A 26713-nucleotide genomic window follows, 5' to 3' on the forward strand; every position below is an offset into this window, starting at 1 on the left:
GCATCCTGAAACAACATGTTGCTATAGCCTGAAAAAATGAGAGAGGGTTATCTGTCCCTAGATTTTATGCCGGGTATTGAGAAGAAGCTCGGCCAGTATACTGGCTTTGATTGAGTAAAGTGTTTGAATTCTGAATCCACTAGCAGCCGTTGCTGCACAATCTTCAGTCTCTGATGTTCTATATACAGTCGTTATTCCTCCGTTTCTATATTTGCAGTTTCTATTTTAAGTTTTACCCTTTCAGTAGAATTCAAGTCAGTTTCAGAGGAATTTCCAGCGTCTTAGTTAACGTTTTGTTTCGGACATTTTTCCTGCTTTAACACACTGTTCGCGGTATTTAAATGGTTTCATAACTCAATCGTAAATACCTAACGAGTAAGGAACGAACGATTGCTTAAATATCGCTTTCGAGATCTTGTCTCTCGTTAACGAGAGGTTGGTTAACGAGAAACGCGGGTATCTCGTATAATATTTAAGCAATAGTTCGTTGCTTACTCATTAGTTATTAACGATTGAGTTATGCAATCATTTAAATACCGCGAACAGTGTGTTAAAGCAGGAAAAAATTGCCGAAACAAGACGTAAACCAAGAAGAATTGCCATGGGGGCTAATTTGAACGCTTTTGTGCGTCGTGTTGGCGCTAGCGACAACAGGACAAAGTGCCAAACGGCGCGTTGTCGGACTTTCATCTTGTCGTCCTGTCGCTAACGATTTACGCCAAACGGCGCGTTGTCGTGCGGTGTGTTTTCGCGATGTCAAATTGTCTCTCGGTTCAAATCGAAGGATTGGCTTATAAGCCAAGCGTAAGGGCGACATCGCGACAATGCGGCGCACAACAACGCGCCGTTTAGCGTGCTTCGCTTGAGACAGGACGACAAGACGACAGTGCGACAACGCGCCGTTTGGCACTTTGTCGTGCTGTCACCACAGCAAGACAAAAAGGCGATAACATATAGGTTGCGTTGTCGCTATTGACAATGAAACGCGCAATGTACCAACTCAGCTACCATAAATTGCAAATGTTGGAAGTTCCTATAAAACTGACGTGACTAGTCGCCGTAGAAACCGGCGACTATATTTGTAACAGTTTAATATTATACCTATGGTAGGAGAAGCCCTTAAAATCTGAAGATAAAAGCAAATCAATTACTGAACCATTAAAGACCACATTCATTTTCAGTAATCTAAAAAAATCAAACATATGATACATTTGCTCAATGAAATGAGATATCCACATATTGACATCTAAAAAAGCAACATTACAATATTCATAAAATGAATCAATAATGTATCCCTAAGGATCAGTCATTGAATTTAGGGATACTTTAATTTTTTTCCATGTTTCAAGCGTTGCTATTTTATGATATATAAATCATGAATGATATTTGAAATGACACTTTTAAATTATTTGGTTGTTTAAACTTTATAGACCTATTATATTTCATTATTTTATCTAATTATAAACAAATTCTCTCTGAATCACGTGACTACATCGTTATAAAATCTATCATTAGAAACAGATTGCATAAGACATACAGGTAACTTGTTAATGGTTGGCAAAATGTATAGCGGCTGATGAGATGCAAATAATTGTAATTTTGTATAATAGCCTTCGATCTGAAGGTAACACTGTTCTAAAAATAGATTTTACCTAATCACCACTCCATCACCTGCACTGACTTTCGGACAAGCGATTAGGGAGTACAAATTATACATGATGTTAATCAGTGGATATTTACTTTGTTTACATGCAATATTTTAAGAAATTTTATACAATTGTAGAAATTAATCAAACACGTTCGAAATGGAATTAAGTGTGAAAAGAAAAGGGACAACTGAACACTGTACTTATAAGTTACGTTTTAAACATATGTCACGATCTGCTCTGGTCTCTATATACATCTTTACACCTTGTTAATGAAAAAAAAGTTTAAAAACATGCACCAGTAATTGTCGATGATTTAACAACAAATAGTTTGTGCTTAAGAGGCACATTATTGAAATATATAATGGTAATCGTTGATTTTGTTATATTCCGTCGGTTTCCGTCGCGCAGGTTTCAAAACGGTATGACAGTAGGGGTCCGGAATCGTATTAGATACATTATAAAGAATTAAAAAAAATAGAAAAAAACCTATCTTTGTGTTGATAGATAATCGCACTGAAAGGCAATTAATTAAACGTTAATTAGATCGTATGTAACGATGGGAATTTCAACTAAATTATATATTTTTTCGATAGCGCATAATAATGATGTATAACACTTTTAAAGTAGAATTGCATTGTTTCATTTCATAGTCACTTTGCAAATATTCGATGATCGGTAATTATTTGTTAGTAATTATCAGATCCTGAACTTGTAACTCATAAAGATTTCAATGTATGGTACAACAGTTTATGTATAAAGAAGAATTACAAGTAGAATTACCAGCAATCACTTGCCTTACAAATAATCAACATATTGTTCCAATTTTTTATACATTGTACTTGAACCATTAAACTGATATTTTCTTATGATCTTTATGATAAAACAATCATTTTTCTATCCGGCGACTTGATGCTTTAGCATCAAAATCTCTACTTGTTTCTATTGAGAGGGAAAAACCTAAAATACAACCGCAAGACTAGATAAGGAGGAAAAACGAGTGGATATAGCAGAGACTGAAGATTGAGTAGCAACGGCTGCCAGTGGTGTCAGACATTTTAAACACTTTACACAATCAAAGCCAAAATTCTGACCGACTTGATGAAATATTGAAATTGCAAATATCTAAATAAATTTTACTAGCGCACACTCAGTCCTCATAGTTTCTTTTTTGAATAGTCTGTTTATTTAAACATAATTTTATATAAGGGACAATGAATTAAAATTCCAGTCATAACTTTGCTAAGTATACAATATAGGCGCTGCATAAATGGAGTATGTAATGGCATATGCCAATGGTCTCACCATTAACAATATAGTTTTTTTCTAAAGTTAAAAGAAAACCATCGTGATATAAAATAAATGATTATGACTATGATAATGATATGACAATGGGTTTAGTTTTAAAAGAAATATTCAGAAGATGTTTTTTTCGTTTGAGTGAAATATGGAAACAAATTCCATAAAAAATGGAATAAAATGATAAAATTCCACATATTCCATATATTATCAAGTGCTGGAAATCTTACTTTTTTAAAAGGGATTTGCTGTATTATTATTATAACTTCGTTATTCTTCGTTAAATATTCCTGACAGGTTATATGGCCGTATATAAACGGTTGTTTGCAGTATAACCCTCGCCTTTTGTGAAATTTTGTGTTTTATGTGTAGTATTGTAACTTGATAAAAAATATGTTATTTACAAAACAACCGTTTATATAAGGGCATGCAACCTGTCAAAAGTCTTTATAACTTATAATATACACGGGTACTGTCGATTCATAAAGAAATCTTACTATATTTACAAATAGCCGTTTATATAGGGCCATATAACCTGTCAACGATCTTTATAACTTATAAATCTTATGTACACGGCTGCTGTTAATTTAGCGATACATTTTCATTTTGAATTAAACAATGGATTAACAAAGAATTATGTATTACAAATTAAAATATAACAACTAAAAATATCACAGCTAGTGTTCGTAAGAGAAATATATTTCAATCTGAAATGTAAAACAAATAAAATGTATTGTTTTAATGCCTTTTTGTTGCCGTAACGTAATAAGTTTTTCTTCATTATGCCATTAAATCATTACGTCAAAGTTTACTTTTCGAAATATAATTCTGTAAAAAAATCCGAATTTTAACATTATGTACATGCAGGTATTTATTTATATTTTCTTGTGCAAAATTACACATTACGGAGTTTATTAGTTATGATGTGATTTTTTTCATCCGTTTCAAATATAGTTCTTTATGTAATCTTAAAGATCTCTTACATGTATTTGATATTTGAGAAAAATACATAAAATATCATATTTATGTAGGTTCATCATTTTTTTCCATAAGTTGATATAATTCTCATTTTCTGTCTATTTTAAATCGCAGCTTTATTACTCTATAAGTAAACAAGAGCTTTACGACACCTTCTAGGCATCCGTTAATAAGTGGGCATATTAACGATTATTTGTTAATTACGAGAGCGTCGAGATAGCAGTCATTATGCTAACGATAGCTTCGAGATACTGACCCCAGATGTGGATTTAATGAGACTTAAAATATAATGTCTTGGCAACCGCACAAGCTAATTTAGTTCCTTAAGATTGATTTGCTCTCAAATATATTGCTTCGTTTACTTACTTTCGTGCTCGTTTGGTCTATCAGTAAAAACACTTTGTGTGTCACTATTGCACAATGTCTGCGTTTTTATCACATCCTGCGTTACTGTAATACGAGGAGTAAGTCTGCATAGTATTTACACACCAGAGTTTCGATTAGAAAACAAACATATTTAATAATACTCACTGTATGCTTTGCATTTATGAAATATTTGTCCAATTTTGACATTCGATGTTAAATTGTTATCATTTAGTGATAACGTTTGATGTTTCAAATGAATATTACAAATCTCGACCTTATATTTTATAACCGATGTTCTTTTTAACTATCGGTATTCAGAATAAGGTTACAAAAAGGGTCAAAAAGGATGTTAACGCCGTGCATGGCATGAACAATGTTAAGAAATATAGGAGAAAAAAGTAAACTTGTACAATGTTTTACATATTGATATAAATATCATAATTCAATTTGAAGAAGCCGAAGAAACCTTTGATTGTGCGAGTGGGCGATATGGACGAAATTGCATGAACCGCTGTAATAAGAACTGCAAAGGAGACCAACGTCGCTTTTGTAGCACTACTGATGGAAGTTGTTTTGGAGGTTGTAACGATGGATGGAAAGGAAACTTGTGCGATGAAGGTATTGCATAAATAAAACATTTAAAGTCTAGTCTGTAAAAATAATTCATGTTAAAAACTACAATATAGATTTATTGAATGATGATGAGTTACATATTAAAGTAAATGGACCTGGCTAATATGATATTAACCGAGGCTTACGCCCGTATATTGTTATGCAATTTGTGGTCCGTCCGTCCGACCGACCGATTGCTAGCAATTTTGTGTCCGCTCTGTATCTTTTGAACAAAATATTGAAACTCTTTAACAGAATTGTTAACCATAATGAGACGATGTAAAGAGCACAGCTTTAGCTTCATCATGTAAAGGCCAAGGCCACCGTTTTTCATAACGTATGAAACGGACGACAAGTGGCATATATAATCATGTAATGAAATGCAGAGCTAAATAGAAATGGTTAACGTAAAAACGTATTCTGCATCAATATTTGGGATTTTGTGTAACTATTTATGGTAACAGCAATAACAACAAGGCGACAACGATATCTTTGTTCAAATTTAAATTGTGTTGCCCGTGTGTCATGAATTTGGTTGTCATCAAACTTCACGTTACTCCGCACTAAAAGTCATTTAATAAATTTATAACCATTTTATATAAGAACTTTCTACCTTGCATTATATAATAATAATAATATCATTTATATACATGTTTATGACAGCCATACTTTATACTTGCACATTGTGGCTAATTCCAAAAAAAATGTTAAAATCGCTAAAAAGACATTTGAAAAAAAAAAAAAACATCTAAAAACATTAGTTGCCTTGACTGAAATTTGAACTTTAGAACTTTCACTTCTTAAACGAGCGTGTTTCCTCTGGACCATGCGCTTCTAATGCAGTTATAAGAAAAAAGTCCGAAGCAAACAAAATGATTCTAAATTTAGAATTTCCATTAGGGTTTGAAATCCTTAATAATATGTACAGAACGAAATACATTTAAAGGGTAACGACCTAATTCTGCATATATAGCTGCGTTACTTGTTGATTGCTTTACATACAAGAGTTATTTCGCAAAACTGGAAATGAATGCGTTCCAGTTCAAAAGATTTAGTAAACTCCAAAACATAAGACAACGATAAACCAATTTAGATCCGACGAATAAAAAAAATGTTGCAATGAAATATCCTGAAGTATGTTATATCTTATGATATAATATAATAACGCGTGCATTGCCCTGAGTGTTTTGCCTTTAGACATTTAACACTAAAATCGACAGTACCAATGTGTTTCAATGTTACTTCGAAAAAAATGAAGTCATCAGCGGGCATCATAATAAACGAAATTTCGTTTTACTGGTCCTCGTTTTCTAAAAGTAACCAATTTGGTTTTCGCAGTGTTTCTCACTAACCCCCAATTGTCACAATATTCGAGCAATGATTTCAGTCTCAATTGTAACGCTTCAACGAAATCGCCACATATTACCATTTAGTTAATGCTTTTCACTGGATTACTGATTTATCCGTGAAAATGATATTTGATAATTTCACAGTGAAAATGATCAAAATATAATTTCACACTTTTCAATGACAAAAACAAAACTACTTTTTTAAGATTTTTCCCATGTGGTACCTCAATTTATATTTGCTGACAATTCCGACAATGTTAGGCTGTTTAGAGAAAAGCAAAGATGAAGTTGATAAATAACATAATGTCAAAAGTAATAACAAGAAGAAAACATACTTCTTTGCATTGAAATTACCATCGCCAAATAGCGTCTCTTAATTTTTTTGTTTCATTTTTACAGTCTGAAAAAAAATTCCTTCTACATGCAAAACAGCTCTTGACATTTGGGCATATTTAAGTATCCTAGCAATAACTGCCGTATGCTTTGTGAAAAACTTGAAAAGCAATGCCAACCATCAGCCCGAAGAATAAGTAAACAACCCAGCGTTCGTAAGGCAGCCTTCCAAGTTTTCCAATTTCTTAGCCGCTTTTTGAATGTTTACACATCTGTCAACACTTATTTATTGTCTGTTACAATCCTCAAATAAGTTTTCTTTTTTTATAAGTGCATGACTAACATATCCAAATCTTAATCAAACACAATCATTTTCCTCCCGTGAAATACACAACCTTTAAAAATGGCGGCCCTTACATTTAACAGAGCCAGGTCTAATAATTTCGCAGTAAGTAACAGAAATATGGATGGATGGTTGGACTTTTTCTCCATATAGAATTGTTTGTTTTATCATTAATACAAGCGATCATTCATATTTTTTAAATAAAATGAATAATATCACCGCCATTTAACGTTGATTGTCGAACTTATTGTTCAGCCCAATACTTTCTTGTATTTTATAAGAATTCGACTAAATGAGTCTCTCAATAGGAAAACAGATTTTAATATAAATGTTAATATTATGGGAATTTCGTTTTAACTTGTTTTTAAGCATAAACTAAGCAGATTTGTTTGTTTGTTGTATAAGATGTAATTTTATTTCATCTCGTGAACTTAAATGCATCCATGCAGTTGAAACGTTTCTTTCCACAGATGAAATTATTATCAGTTCTGATGATGTATCTAACATTGATTTACAAACGTACGCGGGGAATTAGGCCCTAATTTAACATTGTTCATGATGCAGGTATCTTTCCGAAGTTCTCATTATACGACAAGATAAAAAAGATGATTTGAATAACGTCAATAATGATCGTGGTATAACGTTATTGAATAATCTTGATAAAGCGTTTAAAAAAGTCTGGTGCAATCCTTTTGATAAAAATTGTGTTTTCATTATACATGTAGAACAATACAAATGTTTTTTGTTTTTTTAAACAAAATAAAGTTATGCATGAATTCTTATGAAAAGAACAGACACAACAGAAAGTAAATAATTCTTTAACTTAAACTTAAAAAATAATCAATATTACAGTTATACACATCAGAGTAATTGCTTTTCATTTGCAAAAATTAAACAGTTTTGTTATTTTATTTAAAGAGATTATAGTGTAATATTCCCTCATATTAAGATTTATTTTCAAAAATATGACTAATGAATTTAGAAAACATTTTCTAGTAAGCTATGTTTATAAACACATGTACAGAACTTAGTGAGTAATGCCAGATTCCCTTGTCAGAAGGTTTCAAACTTATTCTTGCTATAAGTACTTCGAAACCGGTTTAAACTCCCCAGCAGTCATTATTATGCTGCTGACCGTTCCAAGGCGGCGCCCCTCTGTGTTCCTCAGATGTATGTCTATGTCGTTTCTTACTGTTTTGGTGACACTTTTGCTTGTGTCACTTGTTGTTTTCTCGTCCAGGGTAAGTATCTTCCCCACTGCCTCTAGTTTTTATTTCTTTGATTAACGCCCCCCCCCCCCCTTCCCCTGGTCCCATCCCCTTTGTGGGCATATTATTCTTTTCTTTAAATTCCTAATCAGTTACAAATTATTTATCATTTAATGATTAACCCGTCCGTGCTCTATCTTTGCCCTGTCCCCTTTTTTTGTTTGGGTTCCGCCTGGGCTCCTTGCCACTGGTTCTTGTTGCTGGGTCGTATGGGGGTTGCGTTCATTGAACGCCGCCTTTCCTTGTTGATCTTGTTTATCATATTTAATGTGTCTTTTTTAAATAAAGCTGGCTCTCTTTTGTCTGACCATAATCATTACTTTCTAAGGTATCACACATCAAGTTTATAGACCTGTACACATACTGTGTAGGTATCTAGATAAAACCTTTATCATGAGTCCTTTCCTTCTCTAGTTTAAATTTAAAAGAAGCTTCTGTTCTAAAATGTTTAATTACTCCGTCCCTATACAGTTCAAAATCAGTGTTTCAAATTATTAAATTATGTGAATATTTGTGTACAACATAGGAATTAAATTACGAAAATCTTAGGCCTGTAGTGTCTCATTTATGGTTACAAAGATTATTGGGTATTCTATGTATAGTTAATTTTATATTTTTGTTTATTTAACATCGGTATTTTTCTCTGTTTTAAACCAGCAGGCCTCCAGAAGTTAACAGAAAAACAACCGTCATACCAATATTTCAGAATCCATACTCAAAAACATGATATTGTTTAAAGAAGTAAAAAATGATACTTCAAAATGTTTATATCTCAACATTCTTGCTCTGAAAACAAAAAGTTTACGCTAACGGGATAAACCTTCAATTTTTTCCCACGGAATTCCTTGATCAGGGCCTTTTTCTAGTACAACCTCATTTTACATGACTGTATCGCGACCAGTGAAACGCACGGAAATCGGGATCGTATCAAGCATAGAGGGGAACAATAAACTGCTTTGGTTTTGACATGTGTTGAATTTTGTTGCACTAAAATTTTATAATTAATTAATTTTATAAAATATATGATGACCAGTATATCGATTTAAACTTGAGCTTGAAACATGATTACGGCCTTTTCATTGAAGAACGTTGATATACGACCCCGGGCGTACCGGATACCGGGATTTTTCCGAACCACTGTTGTGACACGTGACCATGAATTATCTTCTGCCTACTGCGTTAGTAACGTAGTAGATTATGCAAAGAAAAACACACGATATATTGAGGCTTTTGTCAACATTCGTTCTTGAATTAAGATGTCAGTAATAATGGATGGATTTAAGCAATTAACCTAACTAAATCGTAATTTACCGTTTATTTGAAAGAAATTTTGTTTAAATTTTTATTTAAATTTACCGTCTGGAGTCAAGTGGCTCTGAGGTATTGAGGTTTGGTGCACCATTAAACATATCCATATCTGTGATATGCAGGCTTCATAACCTCAGATCCCCTTTCAAAATTCCATTATATTTAGTTCCGCCCATTGTTTTCTCGTTGAGGGCAAAATCATTCTTTTACTTGGGGACCATACGCTGCTTTTCATGGAATGGCACTACTGTGTCACATTAAAGGTTCCATGATAATCGCCGTATGTAAATATCTGCGGATGTTTCTAAATTCAAAATTTCATCATTTTCGTGTTATATGTTCTGCTTAGCCGGTGCTAGGGGGCGTGGACGGTAATTTGCACTTTCCAGTACCGTCCATGAACAGACTCAATCAAACCGAGCCTGCAACATTTTCAATTTTGTTGTGTTGGACAATCTTTAGGGATTCTGTTTTTCTCCATTTTTAACTCCCCAGCAGTATTTATGCTGCTGACCATTCCAAGGCGGCGCCCTTCTGTGTTCCTCCGATGTTTGTTTATGTGTTTGATACTGTTTCGGTGACACTTTTGTGTCTCTTGTTGTTTTCTCGTCTACGGTAAGTATCTTCCCCTTGCCTCTAGTTTTTATTTCTTTGATTAACGCCCCCCCCCCCCCCCCCCTTCCCCCAACCGGTCCCATCCCCTTTGTGGGCATATTATTATCTCTTTTCTTTAAATTCCTAATCAGTTACAAATTATTTATCATTTAATGATTAACCCGTCCGTGCTCTATCTTTGCCCTGTCCTGTTTGTTTGGGGTCCGCCTGGGCTCCTTGCCACTGGTTCTTGTTGCTGGGTCGTATGGGGGTTGCGTTCATTGAACGCCGCCTTTCCTTGTTGATCTTGTTTATCATATTTAATGTGTCTTTTTTAAATAAAGCTGGCTCTCTTTTGTGTCTCTTGTTGTTTTCTCGTCTACGGTAAGTATCTTCCCCTTTAACCTATTTTAGCTCACCTGTCACAAAGTAACAGGGTGAGCTTTTGTGATCGCTTTTCGTCCGGCGTCCGTCCGTCCGTCGTCCGTCGTCCGCCCGTAAACTTTTACTTTAAATGACATCTCCTCATAAACCACTAAGCCAATTTCATCCAAACTTCACAGGAATGTTCCTTTGGTGGTCACCTTTAAAAATGGGTCAAAGAATTTAATTCCATGCAGAACTCTGGTTGCCATGGCAACCGAAAGAAAAAACTTTAAATATCTTCTTTTCAAAAACCATAAGAGGTAGAGCTTAGATATTTGGCATGAAACATCTTCTAGTGAGTGTCTACCAAGTTTGTTCAAATAAAAGCCCTGGGGTCAAAATTGGCCCCGCCCCAGGGGGTCATAGATTTTCCCTATATGCATATAGTAAAAACTTAAAAAATCTTCTTTTAAAGAACCCAAAGAGCTAGAGCTAAGATATTTAGCATGAAACATGTTCTAATGGGTGTCTACCAAATTTGTTCAAATAAAAGCCCTGGGGTGAAAATTGGCCCCGCCCCGGGGGGTCATTGATTTTCCCTATATGCATATAGTAAAAACTTAAAAAATCCTTTTTTAAAGAACTCAAAGAGCTATGGCTAAGATATTGAGCAGCAAACATGTTCTAATAGGTGTCTACCAAGTTTGTTCAAATAAAAGCCCTGGGGTCAAAATTGGCCCCGCCCCAGGGGGTCATTGATTTTCCCTATATGCATATAGTAAAAACTTTAAAAATCTTCTTTTAAAGATCCAAAAGAGTTAGAGCTAAGATATTTAGCATGAAACATGTTCTAATAAGTGTCTACCAAGTTTGTTCAAATAAAAGCCCTGGGGTTAAAATTGGCCCCGCCCCGGGGGGTCATTGATTTTCCCTATATGCATATAGTAAAAACTTAAAAAATCTTCTTTTAAAGAAATAAAAGAGCTATGGCTAAGATATTTAGCATCAAACATGTTCTAATAGGTGTCTACCAAGTTTGTTCAAATAAAAGCCCTGGGTCAAAATTGGCCCGCCCCAGGGGTTCATTGATTTTCCCTATATGCATATAGTAAAAACTTAAAAAATCTTCTTTTAAATATCCAAAAGAGTTAGAGCTAAGATATTTAGCATAAAACATGTTCTAATAAGTGTCTACCAAGTTTGTTCAAATAAAAGCCCTGGGGTCAAAATCGGCCCCGTCCCGGGGGGTCATTGATTTTCCCTATATGCATATAGTAAAAAACTTTAAAAATCTTCTTTTAAAGAAATCAAAGAGCTATGGCTAAGATATTTAGCATCAAACATGTTCTAATATGTGTCTACCAAGTTTGTTCAAATAAAAGCCCTGGGGTCAAAATTGGCACGCGCCCGGGGGTCATTTGATTTTCCTTATATGTGTATAGCAAAAACTTAAAAAATCTTCTTTGAAAAAACCCAAATAGCTAGAGTTAAGATATTAAGCATGAAACATCTTTTAGTGAGTGTCTACAAAGTTTGTTCAAATAAAAGACCTGGGTTCAAAATTGGCCCCGCCCCGGGGGTCATAGATTTTCTTTATATGTGTATAGCAAAAAATAAAATCTTCTTTGAAAAAACCCAAATAGCTAGAGTTTAGATATTAAGCATGAAACATCTTCTAGTAAGTGTCTACAAAGTTTGTTCAAATAAAAGCCCTGGGGTCAAAACTGGCCAGCTGGCCCCAGGGGTGTCATTGTTTTTAACTATATGTGTATAGTAAAAACTTTAAAAAAAATCTTCTTTTAAAAAGCCCAATGAGCTAGAGCTTAGATGTTTAGCATGAAACATCTTCTAAGATTGTGCAAATAAAAGCCCTTGGGTTAAATTGGCCTTGCAACGTTGGGGGGGGGGTGGGGAGGGCTATATACAGGTGAGCGACCTCAGGGCCATCATGGCCCTCTTGTTTTATTATTCTATTTATATTCCCCCTCCCAGGGTCTCATTTTCCCCTTTCCCAGTACCTTTTGACTTCATGGGCCTAATATTCAATCATTTATTTGTTTTCTTTTAGTTCCTTATCAGTTTCTAATTATTTATTCTAAGGTAGTGGTTTGCCTGCCCGTACTCTGTCTTATGCTCTGTTTGGGGTCCTCCTGGGCTCCTTGCCACTGACTCTTGTTACTGGGTCGGTGGGGGCTGTGTTCATTGCACGCCGCCTTTCCTTGACGATCTTGTTTATCAAATTTTTTAATCAACCTTCTCACACGTGACAGAAATTTTCCTTTATCAATCACTTGATATTGAATTTCATCGTATTCGTAATATGTTGAGTAAATATATCCAAAAAAAAATAGCCATATTTGAAAACTTCTAATGTAAAGGATCACGCCAAGCAAAAATATTTTATTCGAGAACCTTTTCTTATATTCTAATACCATACAAATAACATAAACAATACGTACCTGGAATTTAATAAATATTTAATTTAGTAATTTATTATTAATGAATATTCGTCACAAAGGTTATAGCTATTGTTATTTTGATTAGATACGTTCAAATTATTGCATTAAATATTGCAAAGCAAACGTATTTGAATAAATGCCTAACCAATATTTCAATGGAGAAACGTCTATAATGATTAATAATGTGATCAACATATAAGACAAAACATTGGAAGAAATTGTAAATCATTTATTGTTTTTTTTTTATTGAAATCTTGGTCTGTATTGATAACTTCCATATTTATTATATTTAATACTAAATGTGCTTTTCAAATCATATAACAAATAAACTCATTATTATGATGCAGCTTGCTATGAAGGTTATTATGGTCAGAACTGTTCTACCAAATGTAGTGACTATTGTCATGGCGGGAAAGGATACTGTAACAAAATTGATGGAAACTGCAAATTTGGATGCATGATTGGATGGACAGCACCTTTGTGTGACCAAGGTTATGTTTCGTTGTTGTTGTTTTTTTAGATTTATCTTTCAGAACATTATTTAAGTTAAGATATGTTGCTTTTATTTAACATAGTGGTACTGTGAAAACAAAAGCTGTAGGTTAAATTACAATTGAAATATGTTTACTGGTTTAAAGCAACACACCATTGGACAATAACAAAAAACTACCGTAAAGCACTGGGTAAAACGTATCGCAACACGCGATGTTTTAACTGTCATTAAAGTATCAAAATAATTACTTAAAATATATCTATAAATATAACTTAATAAATATTACTTAAAATACTAACAAGTTTGACTATGATTTCGACTGATTATGTCACGTGACAGATAATGAGTTAGTGGGTCATATCATAATCGACCCGAGAACACGAGCACATGCAAAAATGTAACAATGACATCACGTTTGACATCATCAAAACAGCTAGCTCTGAAGTGAAAGTAGGTTTCATTCAGCGGAGTGATTTATGTTTAGAACCTAAGCACAATTTGTACAAACAGTTTCTCTGAAATATAAAAAATGAAATAAATGTTATACCGTTAAAATAAAACTTGCAAGCTTCTTGGATCTAGCGGGCGTTGAATCAACAAACGGGAAGTAACATTTTCTGAGTTACTGTGCAGTACAGCGACATGAATCTAAAACAAAGACATATCAAAATAATTGAAAATTGTGCTACTATTTTATCTATCTGGAAAGCGATAATCGACCCAGAATAAACAATGCCATCGGGCTAAAGCCCATTATTCAATATGCGGGCCGACTATCACCCTCCAGCCCGACTCTGTCGTGTATTAATATCTTATAAATTGACATGTTTAGCTCATTGTGCAGTGCATGGTTAAAATCCTTCAACACTTACAAACTTATATCAAGTGCTCATTCGAAACCAAGTTTAAACATAATGTAGCAAATTTTAGTATACATAAAAACGTTAGCTTTCTTTGCTTATTATCAAGCATAGATATTCCATAAATGACAACAACAGAATGATTGGCATTCATAATGCGGATATGTCTATGTGAGCCTTTGTAAGAGATATTGGTTGACAATCAGCTGATTGTTGAGGAAATATCACGGAACAGAGGATCGATCCTATCGTCATCATCGTCTTTCTGGAAGCCCACTGACAAAAAAATGCAATGAGGATACATCACCCGCAGCTAACAATTATCAAACCCGTTCATGTCAAGCGAAAATATCAATGTAAACAAAGTGCCTCCTTGAAATGTAATAGCTGTTGTAATACTTTTTTCCTGGTATGACTCAATAGCGAAAAGCAGTCCTTTTCGCATACGTATTCAGAAGGACTTTTGTTATGCTAGACGAAATATTATTTCTTTAAATATATTCTATGCTCATCTTTGAGTAAAATAATTTTATCGCAAAAAAATTATTAAAATCAATTAAATTCTTACTGAACATGCCTAATTTGAATTAAAAAAATGTACAAATCATGCGAAACTGCATTCTCTTTTACAGGTATAGTAAAATTTTGGCCTTTTTTTTAAATAACAGCCAGTTTTTTAATGACAATGTATATTCATTTTGTGGCCTCCTATAGTGTGTAGAGATTAAAACATGGTATATCTACTTGATGTGAAAAACAAAAAGAAAAAAAACGGAATCCCTAAAGAAAGTCAAAATTGACAAAATTGAAAATGTTGCAGGCTCGGTTTGATTAAGTTTGTTCATGGACGGCAATGAAAATTGCATGTTCCCGTCCATTCGCCCTTGTACCGGCCTTAGCAGAATTCAACATTAAAGCATGAAAAATGGTGAAATTTTTAATTTAGAAACATTCGCAGATGTCGAATTATTTAGATTTTATGTTTTATAAACTTTAAATAGAGACAGTTGTAGCAATTTTTAATACTTACAAATATCAAATTCGAGCATAATATATATCTTCATCATTTGACAGTTCTTTTTAATTTAAAGGACATTAAGGAATTGATAAGATTTTTACCCTGAATATAAATTAAGGCTACATGGAGGACGGTGTCTATCTGAATTGGATATTTTGGATTCTGAAAATTGATAACCAGGCTGAATAAATAAGATTCCATCAGAAAATGATTTCTATCTAAACTGCTGAAGAATCATTGGTTATGTTTTAAAAGGTGTATAATAGTCATTATTCATAATTTTTCTTAGCATGCTCCAGTGGAATGTATGGACACAGATGTGCGTATAAATGTAGTCAACAATGTGATAAACAGGAATGTAACAATACTGATGGGCGGTGTACCCGCGGCTGCATACCAGGATGGACAGGAGAGAAATGTCGAAAACGTGTGTACTCATTTAATCTTAAATACATTATAGCAAGTGTCTGAGGAATAAAGATAATTTCATATAACTTATATTATCATAACATTCTTTCTGACATTGGTTGGTGACCTTTATGGTTTTTATTAGCTAGGTTATCTATAAGTTTCTCATTTTATTAAAGTAACTGTCAATGAAATATTGTTCATGTGTACCTTTTTTATAGATGAAGCAGGTAAACCCAACCAAGAATTAAACATCATAATAATGAATTATTTTCAGGTACGTGTATTGAAAAAAAATATGTCTGGATACAGTTAATATATACGCGGTTTACCGTTTCGTTTGTTTACACCCCAATAAAATTTATGAACAAGATGCAAGTAAAATTCAATGATGAATTCAAAAATGAAAAAGAAAATATACGTTGGCGCGTTTGGTTTTTTTGCAAAATGGCAGTTTCCATGTTAACGGTATATCTCAAAAACGGTCAAAAATTGGCCACATTTTCTATAAAAATAAAAAAAAAATGTTTTAGATAGCTAAATATACACAACAAACATTATTTTTGTACATATATAACTTGATCATTAATTCTATATGAAGTAAACAATAAATTGAACATATATCTTTACAAAATGACTTTTACATATTTCTGAACTTGACAAAAAAATGAGAAAAATCAATTGAATTCTGTAAAAAAATAAAGATATCAAAAAAATCCTGCTTTCATAGAATTTTCTATATCTTTTAATATCTTATGTAAAATTCAATGGTGAATTCAAAAATGAAAAAAAAAATATGTTGGCGCGTTTGTTGGTTTCTTGCCAAATGGTAGTTTTCCATGGTAACCGTATATATCTCCAAAATTTTCAAAATTGCCACATTTTCCTTATAAATCAATAAAAAAGGTACAAGGCAACTTAATATCAACAACAAACAGGACTTCATACATAAATATCTTATCTTTTGGTGCTGTATTGATTTAAGAATAATCAAAACATAACTTTTTTCTCTACAAAATAAGTTTTTCATATTTCTTCACTAAACAAAAAAATGAGAAAACTGAACATGAATCCTGTAAATAAATAAAGTTATAAAACATTTCTTTCATAGAATTTTTCTAAATTTTTTTAAAATATTTATGTGAAATTCAATAGTGAATTCAAAAATAAAAAATAAAAATATATGTTGACGTGTTAGATTTTTGTAAACTGGCAGTTTCAATGTAACGGCAAATATCAATTCTGTCAAAATAAGCATGCTTTCTTAAAAACAATTAATTGTACCAAATGCATTGTAAGTTATGTATAAACAAACTTATTACAAATGACATTTTCTTTTGATGTTACATGAAGTGAATCTGAACATTTTTTAAATAAGTCTGCCATATTTATTTGTTTTAAAAGTTTCTCGACAAACAAACCATAACAAAAGTAAGTATTCCACAAAAAAATGAAAATACTTTAATAAATTCATATAGTTACTATATTCTTATGGTCAGTCTTTTAATAGTGTTCAAAATTAAATACTATTAAACTGTTTAGGTACAGACATACCTTTTTCTGGTTTCCATGGTAATCGTTCCACTAATAATACAAAGTAGCGAATTTTAAAAAAAAAACTTTTCAAGAAACACTGCTTGAAATAATCATGTTTAGTCACTTTATATTTCTAGACAATTTGTGTTTAAATTACCTGTGAACAACAACAACCTTGTCAATAACATAAATGAAAAGATAAACCGTGATGGTGATAGGTAATGAAAATAAATTATTGGAATAATTTGTCCCACATTTTGCAGTTATGTTAATAATAACTTTGTTCAACTGTTTATTTTATTGTAACCACATGTATATTTTGCATTCAAGAGTTACACATATCAATGTACACATACATTTGAGATGTTTATAGGTTCAAATCAGAAGTAAGACATAAATAACTAAACACACTGTCTATTATTCTCTTCGCAGAGGTAACCCTCACTTTTCCATTTACTTTCTCCGTAAATGATTTGTATAAACCATCGCGACCTCACGATTTACTGCCAGTCTCAGATGTGCTAATGACAATCCACTTTTGGCTATTTTCATTGCCATTTGTTTACTACTTGTTTTCCTGTTGCATATTACTTAGAGATACCAAGTTTACATCAGCTTTCTTTTCAAGTATGTATGGGTCTATTACTGCATCCATTGTTATACAACGGCACACATCTGGTCAAAGGGTATAACAGTAAATAAAAGTAAAAAAAAGGCTAGTAAGGTCATTTGAACTATGTAATTTATTAACCTCTTTTCAAAATTCTGTAATAGGTTTTGTGGATACTCTGCCGTTGTGTAAAGAAAAATTTCCAGGTTTAGATAAATATAGTCAAGAATATCTTGTGAAGAATTTAATGAATGCTCAATATTCTGCTCATAATGCCCTTGAAGACATAAAATTTTCTACTTGTGTATGACATGAACCACTGTGCATCATTCCTGTGAACATTGAAATTACATGTTAATTAAATATGTGCAAATATATAATATATTCACATTAATTCATACTATGTCTTCTCTCAATAATTTTCACACTTTTCTAGAAAATAAAATGTTTATTACTCATAAATACGACAGATAACGTTTTTATAGAATTTACAAGTACTGTATGTTACTTTCCAACTTCAATCCAATTTCATTTAAAAATTAATTATAAATTACTGCAAATTGTTTAAAAAATTATTGATCAATCCAAAACAATAATAATACAAGTACTTAGGTAGAAGTGGGGGAGTGTTGACAAAGTCCCATAGCTGAAGAGAGATGTTACATCACTTAAAAGAATGACATTAAAGCACCAAAACTGAATTGTAATAAGGGCAGCATCCATTTGCATATAAATTTTATTACTATTTATATAATTGTCTGGGAATTAAAGGTAAATAATAAATAAATGAAAATGATTGTTGATAAGAATATCTTTTAGTAAGTCAAGTCATTTTCCTTATAAAGAATGTAATTGTAACTGTTAATATCAAAAGTAATTAATAAAAATACGTTTTAAAGGTTTTTAACTGGCATATTTACATATCGACTTTTAGTAAACAGTTTATTACTTTTCAAAATAATTGAACATAGGCCTGATAGACAGCACTATAAAAAGGAAATGTGAGCAGAAAGACTAAAGCTGTGACTAAACATTATCCTTGCCATTTATTTATTTATTATATTTAATACACATAAATTTTGTAATTCACAAAAATATTTTGATTTAGATGTATAAAGGATGAAAACATTCAATTGACGCACTTCATTTTTAAATGTGACCGGAAATAAACAGAATTTTGGGTCTATGATTTTTTTTTTAATTTCCATTTTACATCGAAATTGTTATAAACCTTGATCAGTCGTTCTAAGGTGTTATGCCTTGAACAGTGTAGACCAATATAACACAATGGCAAAGGAGTAATGCTGTTTTAGTCTATTAATATATATACAAGTAGCAGAAAATATCTAGTAATTAAAGGTGTGTTAGACTTAGAAATATTAATTTCCATCACCATATCAGTACAAGCTATGAACACAACACATACACTAACATTTTGATAATCCTTCAAATTAAGTTTCTGCAAAATAATGTATGTGTCTATACAGCAAACTAGCGTCATCTTTAAACATTTAGGTACCATAATCATATCACAGATTACAAGCCAAGTAATGGTTACCCGGAATTTATACAAAAGGAGGAACATACAACTTTACAATCGTAACTTTGATTTAATTTTTAAATTTAATAGTGATTTAAAAATTCTTCTGCGACAAGGGATTAGCCAGCCTGGTTTTTATGGCGATGTGATTTACAAACTTCGTAAAATTTTGGGTCATGGTAATTTTTCTGCTGTTTTTACTAAAATCATTAAACATTTTATTAAAAGAGGTTATGACCCTACTATTGTAAGACATACTGCATGTTTAGTGTTGAACCCTTATACAGTTGAACACTACGCTTTCCTCTTTTGACTACATCTGACGGACCAAGTGGGAGACTCTATGATGGATAGTTCGTAAAGCCCTTTGGGACTGAATTGTTTTAATGTTCGTCTTCTGCCTTGCTTCGTCGGGCCCTTGTAGGTGATTGTCTCGTTTATAGGAACATTGTGGGGCTAAGAGCGAGGTTTGGTGCACCATTGGTTTAAACTCCCCAGCAGTCATTATTATGCTGCTGACCGTTCCAAAGCGGCGCCCTTCTGTGTTCCTCAGATGTATGTCTATGTTGTTTCATACTGTTTTGGTGACACTTTTGCTTGTGTCCCTTGTTGTTTTCTCGTATACGGTAAGTATCTTCCCCATTACCTCTGGTTTTTATTTCTTTGATTAACCCCCCCCCCCTTCCTCCTGTCTCCTGTCCCCTTCCCCTTTGTGGGCCTTTTATTCAATCATTTATTTGTTTTCTTTGAATTTCTAATCAGTTACAAATTATTTATCATTTAGTGATTAACCTGTCCGTGCTCTGTCTTTGCCCTGTCCTTTTTTTTGTTTGGGGTCCGCCTGGGCTCCTTGCCACTGGTTCTTGTTGCTTTTATCGTCATCATCGTCTTTCTGGAAGCCCACTGGCAAAAAAATGCAATGAGGATACATCACCCGCAGCTAACAATTATCAAACCCGTTCATGTCAAGCGAAAATATCAATGTAAACAAAGTGCCTCCTTGAAATGTAATAGCTGTTGTAATACTTTTTTCCTGGTATGACTTAATAGCGAAAAGCAGTCCTTTTCGCATACGTATTCAGAAGGACTTTTGTATGCTAGACGAAATATTATTTCTTTAAATATATTCTATGCTCATCTTTGAGTAAAATAATTTTATCGCAAAAAATTATTAAAATCAATTAAATTCTTACTGAACATGCCTAATTTGAATTAAAAAAATGTACAAATCATGCGAAACTGCATTCTCTTTTACAGGTATAGTAAAATTTTGGCCTTTCTTTAAATAACAGCCAGTTTTTTAATGACAATGTATATTCATTTTGTGGCCTCCTATAGTGTGTAGAGATTAAAACATGGTATATCTACTTGATGTGAAAAACAAAAAGAGAAAAACGGAATCCCTAAAGAAAGTCAAAATTGACAAAATTGAAAATGTTGCAGGCTCGGTTTGATTAAGTTTGTTCATGGACGGCAATGAAAATTGCATGTTCCCGTCCATTCGCCCTTGTACCGGCCTTAGCAGAATTCAACATTAAAGCATGAAAAATGGTGAAATTTTTAATTTAGAAACATTCGCAGATGTCGAATTATTTAGATTTTATGTTATAAACTTTAAATAGAGACAGTGTAGCAATTTTTAATACTTACAAATATCAAATTCGAGCATAATATATATCTTCATCATTTGACAGTTCTTTTTAATTTAAAGGACATTAAGGAATTGATAAGATTTTTTACCCTGAATATAAAATTGAGGCTACATGGAGGACGGTGTCTATCTGAATTGGATATTTTGGATTCTGAAAATGATAACGAGGCTGAATAAATAAGATTCCATCAGAAAATGATTTCTATCTAACTGCTGAAGAATCATTGGTTATGTTTTAAAAGGTGTATAATAGTTATTATTCATAATTTTTCTTAGCATGCTCCAGTGGAATGTATGGACACAGATGTGCGTATAAATGTAGTCAACAATGTGATAAACAGGAATGTAACAATACTGATGGGTGGTGTACCCGCGGCTGCATACCAGGATGGACAGGAGAGAAATGTCGAAAACGTGTGTACTCATTTAATCTTAAATACATTATAGCAAGTGTCTGAGGAATAAAGATAATTTCATATTAACTTATATTATCATAACATTCTTTCTAAAATTGGTTGGTGACCTTTATGGTTTTTATTAGCTAGGTTATCTATAAGTTTCTCATTTTATTAAAGTAACTGTCAATGAAATATTGTTCATGTGTACCTTTTTATAGATGAAGCAGGTAAACCCAACCAAGAATTAAACATCATAATAATGAATTATTTTCAGGTACGTGTATTGAAAAAAAATATGTCTGGGATACAGTTAATATATACGCGGTTTGACCGTTTCGTTTGTTTACACCCCAATAAATTTATGAACAAGATGCAAGTAAAATTCAATGATGAATTCAAAAATGAAAAAGAAAATATACGTTGGCGCGTTGGTTTTTTTGCAAAATGGCAGTTTCCATGTTAACGGTATATCTCAAAACGGTCAAAAATTGGCCACATTTTCTATAAAAATAAAAAAAATGTTTTAGATAGCTAAATATACACAACAAACATTATTTTGTACATATATAACTTGATCATTTAATTCTATATGAAGTAAACAATAAATTGAACATATATCTTTACAAAATGACTTTTACATATTTCTGAACTTGACAAAAAATGAGAAAAATCAATATGAATTCTGTAAAAAAATAAAGATATCAAAAAAATCCTTTCATAGAATTTTCTATATCCTTTATATCTTATGTAAAATTCAATGGTGAATTCAAAAATGAAAAAAAAATATGTTGGCGCGTTGGTTTTTTGCCAAATGGCAGTTTCCATGGTAACCGTATATATCTCCAAAATTTCAAAATTGCCACATTTTCCTTATAAATCAATAAAAAGGTACAAGGCAACTTAATATCAACAACAAACAGGACTTCATACATAAATATCTTTATCTTTTGATGCTGTATTGATTTAAGAATAATCAAAACATAACTTTTTCTCTACAAAATAAGTTTTTCATATTTCTTCACGAAACAAAAAAATGAGAAAACTGAACATGAATCCTGTAAATAAATAAAGTTATAAAGACATTTCTTTCATAGAATTTTTCTAATTTTTTAAATATATTATGTGAAATTCAACGGTGAATTCAAAAATAAAAAAGAAAAATATATGTTGACGTGTTAGATTCTTTGTAAACTGGCAGTTTCCATGGTAACGGCAAATACCAATTCTGTCAAAATAAGCATGCTTTCTTAAAAACAATTAATTGTACCAAATGCATTGTTATATATAAACAAACTTATTACAAATGACATTTTCTTTTGATGTTACATGAAGTGAATCTGAACATTTTTTAAATAAGTCTGCCATATTTATTTCTTTTAAAAGTTTCTCGATAAACAAATCATAACAAAAGTAAGTATTTCACAAAAAATGAAAATACTTGAACATTGCTTTCATAAATTCATATAGTTACTATATTCTGATGGTCATTCTTTTAATACATTATTCAAAATTAAATAAACTCTTTAGGTACAGACATACCTTTTTCTGGTTTCCATGGTAATCGTTCCACTAATAATACAAAAGTAGCGAATTAAAAAAAAGAAACTTTTCAAGAACACTGCTTGAAATAATCATGTTTAGTCAGTTTATATTTCTAGACAATTTGTGTTTAAATTACCTGTGAACAACAACAACCTTGTCAATTACATGAATGAAAAGATAAACCGTGATGGTGATAGTTAATGAAAATAAATTATTGGAATAATTTGTCCATATTTTGCAGTTATGTTAATAATAACTTTGTTCAACTGTTTATTTTATTGTAACCACATGTATATTTTGCATTCAAGAGTTACACATATCAATGTACACATACATTTGAGATGTTTATAGGTTCAAATCAGAAGTAAGACATAAATAACTAAACACACTGTCTATTATTCTCTTCGCAGAGGTAACCCTCACTTTTCCATTTACTTTCTCCGTAAATGATTTGTATAAACAATCGCGACCTCCACGATTTACTGCCAGTCTCAGATGTGCTAATGACAATCCACTTTTGGCTATTTTCATTGCCATTTGTTTACTACTTGTTTTCCTGTTGCATATTACTTAGAGATACCAAGTTTACATCAGCTTTCTTTTCAAGTATGTATGGGTCTATTACTGCATCCATTGTTATACAACGGCACACATCTGGTCAAAGGGTATTACAGTAAATATGAGAAGTTTCTGTAAACTACACACATCTTCAAGGGCATTATGAGCAGAATATTGAGCATTCATTAAATTCTTCACAAGATATTCTTGACTATATTTATCTAAACCTGGAAATTTTTCTTTACACAACGGCAGAGTATCCACAAAACCTATTACAGAGTTTTGAAAAGAGGTTAATAAATTACATAGTTCAAATGACCTTACTAGCCTTGGGAAGTCAAAAAATCTAAAATTATGACATATCAGTACACATGGATTTCTTTTTTCTAACCAAACTAAAAACTGTTCCTAGGCTGTTCTTAGATACACTGAATGTACTGGCTTTCCTTTGTAGCACAATTATTTACCACTGTCAATCCAGTCACCTGTGTTGCTCCAAGAGTTATGGGTTGAGTTGGAAGAATATACTGGTTGAAGTTGTCTTTCCCGGACACAGCGGTTATTTGTGTTATATCACATGATTTATAAAGACCTGTTGTCTCAATATCACAATAAACATGTGAACAGTCAGTGTTTGTTTCTATTTTTCTTAGCTCTGGAGCTGAACTTAGTTTTGGTATTTCAATAATATCAGTTTCATTGTTACCTATTAAGTCTATTGATGATTGATAAGTTACACCTTCTCTTAACTCTTTTTGTGCGTTTTGTTTACTTTTGTTCATTTTTTTCAATTTTTCTTTTTTTTAAAGTAAGCGTATTTTCAAATTCTAAACGCCTTTTTCGTTTATTATCTTTTCTTTCAAAATGTTTTGAATAGAATTTTCCTGGAGATATACCAATTGATTTGTTCACCTGTGAAACATATGTTGAGCCTAAATTTTTTCTGCAATAACACAATTAACTCTGTTTTGTAAGCTACTTGTTGAAGAGTAACGGCAACGTTTTGGTGCTTTTGATGCTATCATATTGTTGAAAGACTCTACATCTTTTGTTGATGCTGCTGGTGATATTTTATCAACATTTTTTATGAAACTTTCAAAAATGAGCTTAAATCTGTACGAAGCTCATCACCGACTAAGTCTCGACCATAGGGCAAAGAACTGTGTTTGTGTTTCTCTGGATCATTAATGTAACCACACAAAGTATCATGCAATTTTCATGTAATCCGAAAGCATGTGGAACAATTTGATTCAATGCTTTTGCAAGCCCCTCAGAATTGTTTTTATTCTGGGCTACTGCATAGCTGAAACATTTTTGAATATATTGAATTACTTTTGTTGTTAGGCACTTGTCTTGTTTTGGTTTTTTTTGCAACGCATAAAGGCTGTTGCCAAGATGCTTTCTTGTGTGATTCATATCACTCCGCTTGACAAATGAATAGTTAAGCGTTTCTCGAAGCTTACCAGCAGTTGTTGTGTCATCATCCATTATCGATACACCCACTTGTACGTTTTTATTATGTTCAATGTTCATTACAACTTGGGCGGCAACATCTGGTTCCATACATTTTGAAGACCCATCCCAATTTTTGCTACACTTGTGGTCAGGTAGAAACTGCCCTTTGTTTATATGATAAGTACATTTTCTGCAGTCTTTGGACCGAACATTAAACCCACATACTTTTCCAGATAAATGTCCTATCATTGTCCCGACACCAGATTAACTGTCGTATACACGACCGGCTCCACGCTATTGCCATCCCATATCATACTTAAATTAACCCCTCACTGGAGTGGCAACATCACATTCTCCAGGGCTTTAAAAAGAAAGGCATCAAATTATTAAATGGTTTTCAGTAGATAGTAGAATTACAATTTATGGTTTTACTTTGAAGTTATCAATGTAATAAACCAAACTATATTTTAATGCGAATGAATTAAATTAAATTTATAATCAATGAATGGAAATTTCCTTAGAAAGAACACACAACGGATTTTTATGATTATGGGAACACATAAATCTTTGCAAATATTATGTAAAAAATGAAAATGTTTTTTTAAGAAATGGCACAGAACATGTTTTTTTAATATGAACCTTGTTAGATCATGATTTGATGATGTCACCAAAATGAATGCAATATTACATGGCAATATTGCTAAAATCACTAAACACCACCAAACTCAAGGCTAATATTTGAATATTCACAATTCAGACCTTGACAATTCATTTCTGGTGTTCATTTATTAATCATCACTTATTTTAAGCTAAATTTAAACTTTAAACTATTGTTAAAGGAACTATGTAGATGTCATTCTTGCATATTATAGTTTTCATTTAGAATATTAAATATAATTCTTTTACACAATTCCCTTTAATATCAGAACAATAACATGATTTGTGGTATCATTTGTGAATCATGAAGCCTTTTTGAATCACCACCTGGACCATCACATAACATTAAATTTAATATTAATTTTCACCTCTTAAACAATTTTACCTGTCATTTTTCTTTCTGAAGTTCTATTTCTTTCATGTATAGCACAGCCACAAAGACCTTACAACAAAACATTTTCCCAATATGAGGTTCAAACTTCAAAGTTCCCGTTTCTTCATTTGATGTGTGATGGAGGGGCCTTCAATTTTCCAGAGCTGACATAAAATTTTATACTTGTGTATGGACCTGAACCACTGTGCATCATTCCCTTGAGACATTTGAAATTACATGTTATTAAATATGGTGCAAATATTATAATATTATTCACATTTAATTCATACTATGTCCCTTCTCTCAATAATTTTTTTCACACTTTTCTAGAAAAATAAAATGTTTATTACTTCATTTTAAAATACGACAGATAACGTTTTTATAGAATTTACAAGTACTGTATGTTACTTTCCAACTTCAATCCAATTTCATTTAAAAATTAATTATAAATTACTGCAAATTGTTTTAAAAAATTATTGATCAATCCAAAACAATAATAATACAAGTACTTAGGTAGAAGTGGGGGAGTGTTTGACAAAGTCCCATAGCTGAAGAGAGATGTTACATCACTTAAAAGAATGACATTAAAGCACCAAAACTGAATTGTTAATAAGGGCAGCATCCCCATTTGCATATAAATTTTATTACTATTTATATAATTGTCTGGGAATTAAAGGTAAATAATAAATAAAT

The 26713-nt window shown here is 32.2% G+C and overlaps 1 protein-coding gene and 1 pseudogene across 1 annotated transcript in view; one reads left to right on the top strand and one right to left on the bottom strand.

The window, feature by feature from the left end:
* LOC132735963 (multiple epidermal growth factor-like domains protein 10) overlaps positions 1-22501 on the top strand; it is a 39759-nt gene extending 17258 nt beyond the window's left edge. Inside the window, exons 5-8 of the mRNA XM_060723003.1 lie at positions 4743-4907; positions 13269-13412; positions 15582-15719; positions 21314-22501. Of these exons, the coding sequence (XP_060578986.1) occupies positions 4743-4907; positions 13269-13412; positions 15582-15719; positions 21314-21495 (629 nt within the window). The 3' untranslated portion in view covers positions 21496-22501. The remainder of the gene's footprint in view (positions 1-4742; positions 4908-13268; positions 13413-15581; positions 15720-21313) is intronic.
* Positions 22502-23880: 1379 nt separating this feature from the next.
* LOC132735964 (uncharacterized) lies at positions 23881-25299 on the bottom strand (annotated as a pseudogene).
* Between the last annotated feature and the right edge of the window lie 1414 nt (positions 25300-26713).

The sequence above is a fragment of the Ruditapes philippinarum genome, unplaced genomic scaffold, assembly GCF_026571515.1.
Source record: "Ruditapes philippinarum isolate M1 unplaced genomic scaffold, ASM2657151v2 ctg3552_1_1_1_1, whole genome shotgun sequence".
NCBI lineage: Eukaryota > Metazoa > Mollusca > Bivalvia > Venerida > Veneridae > Ruditapes > Ruditapes philippinarum.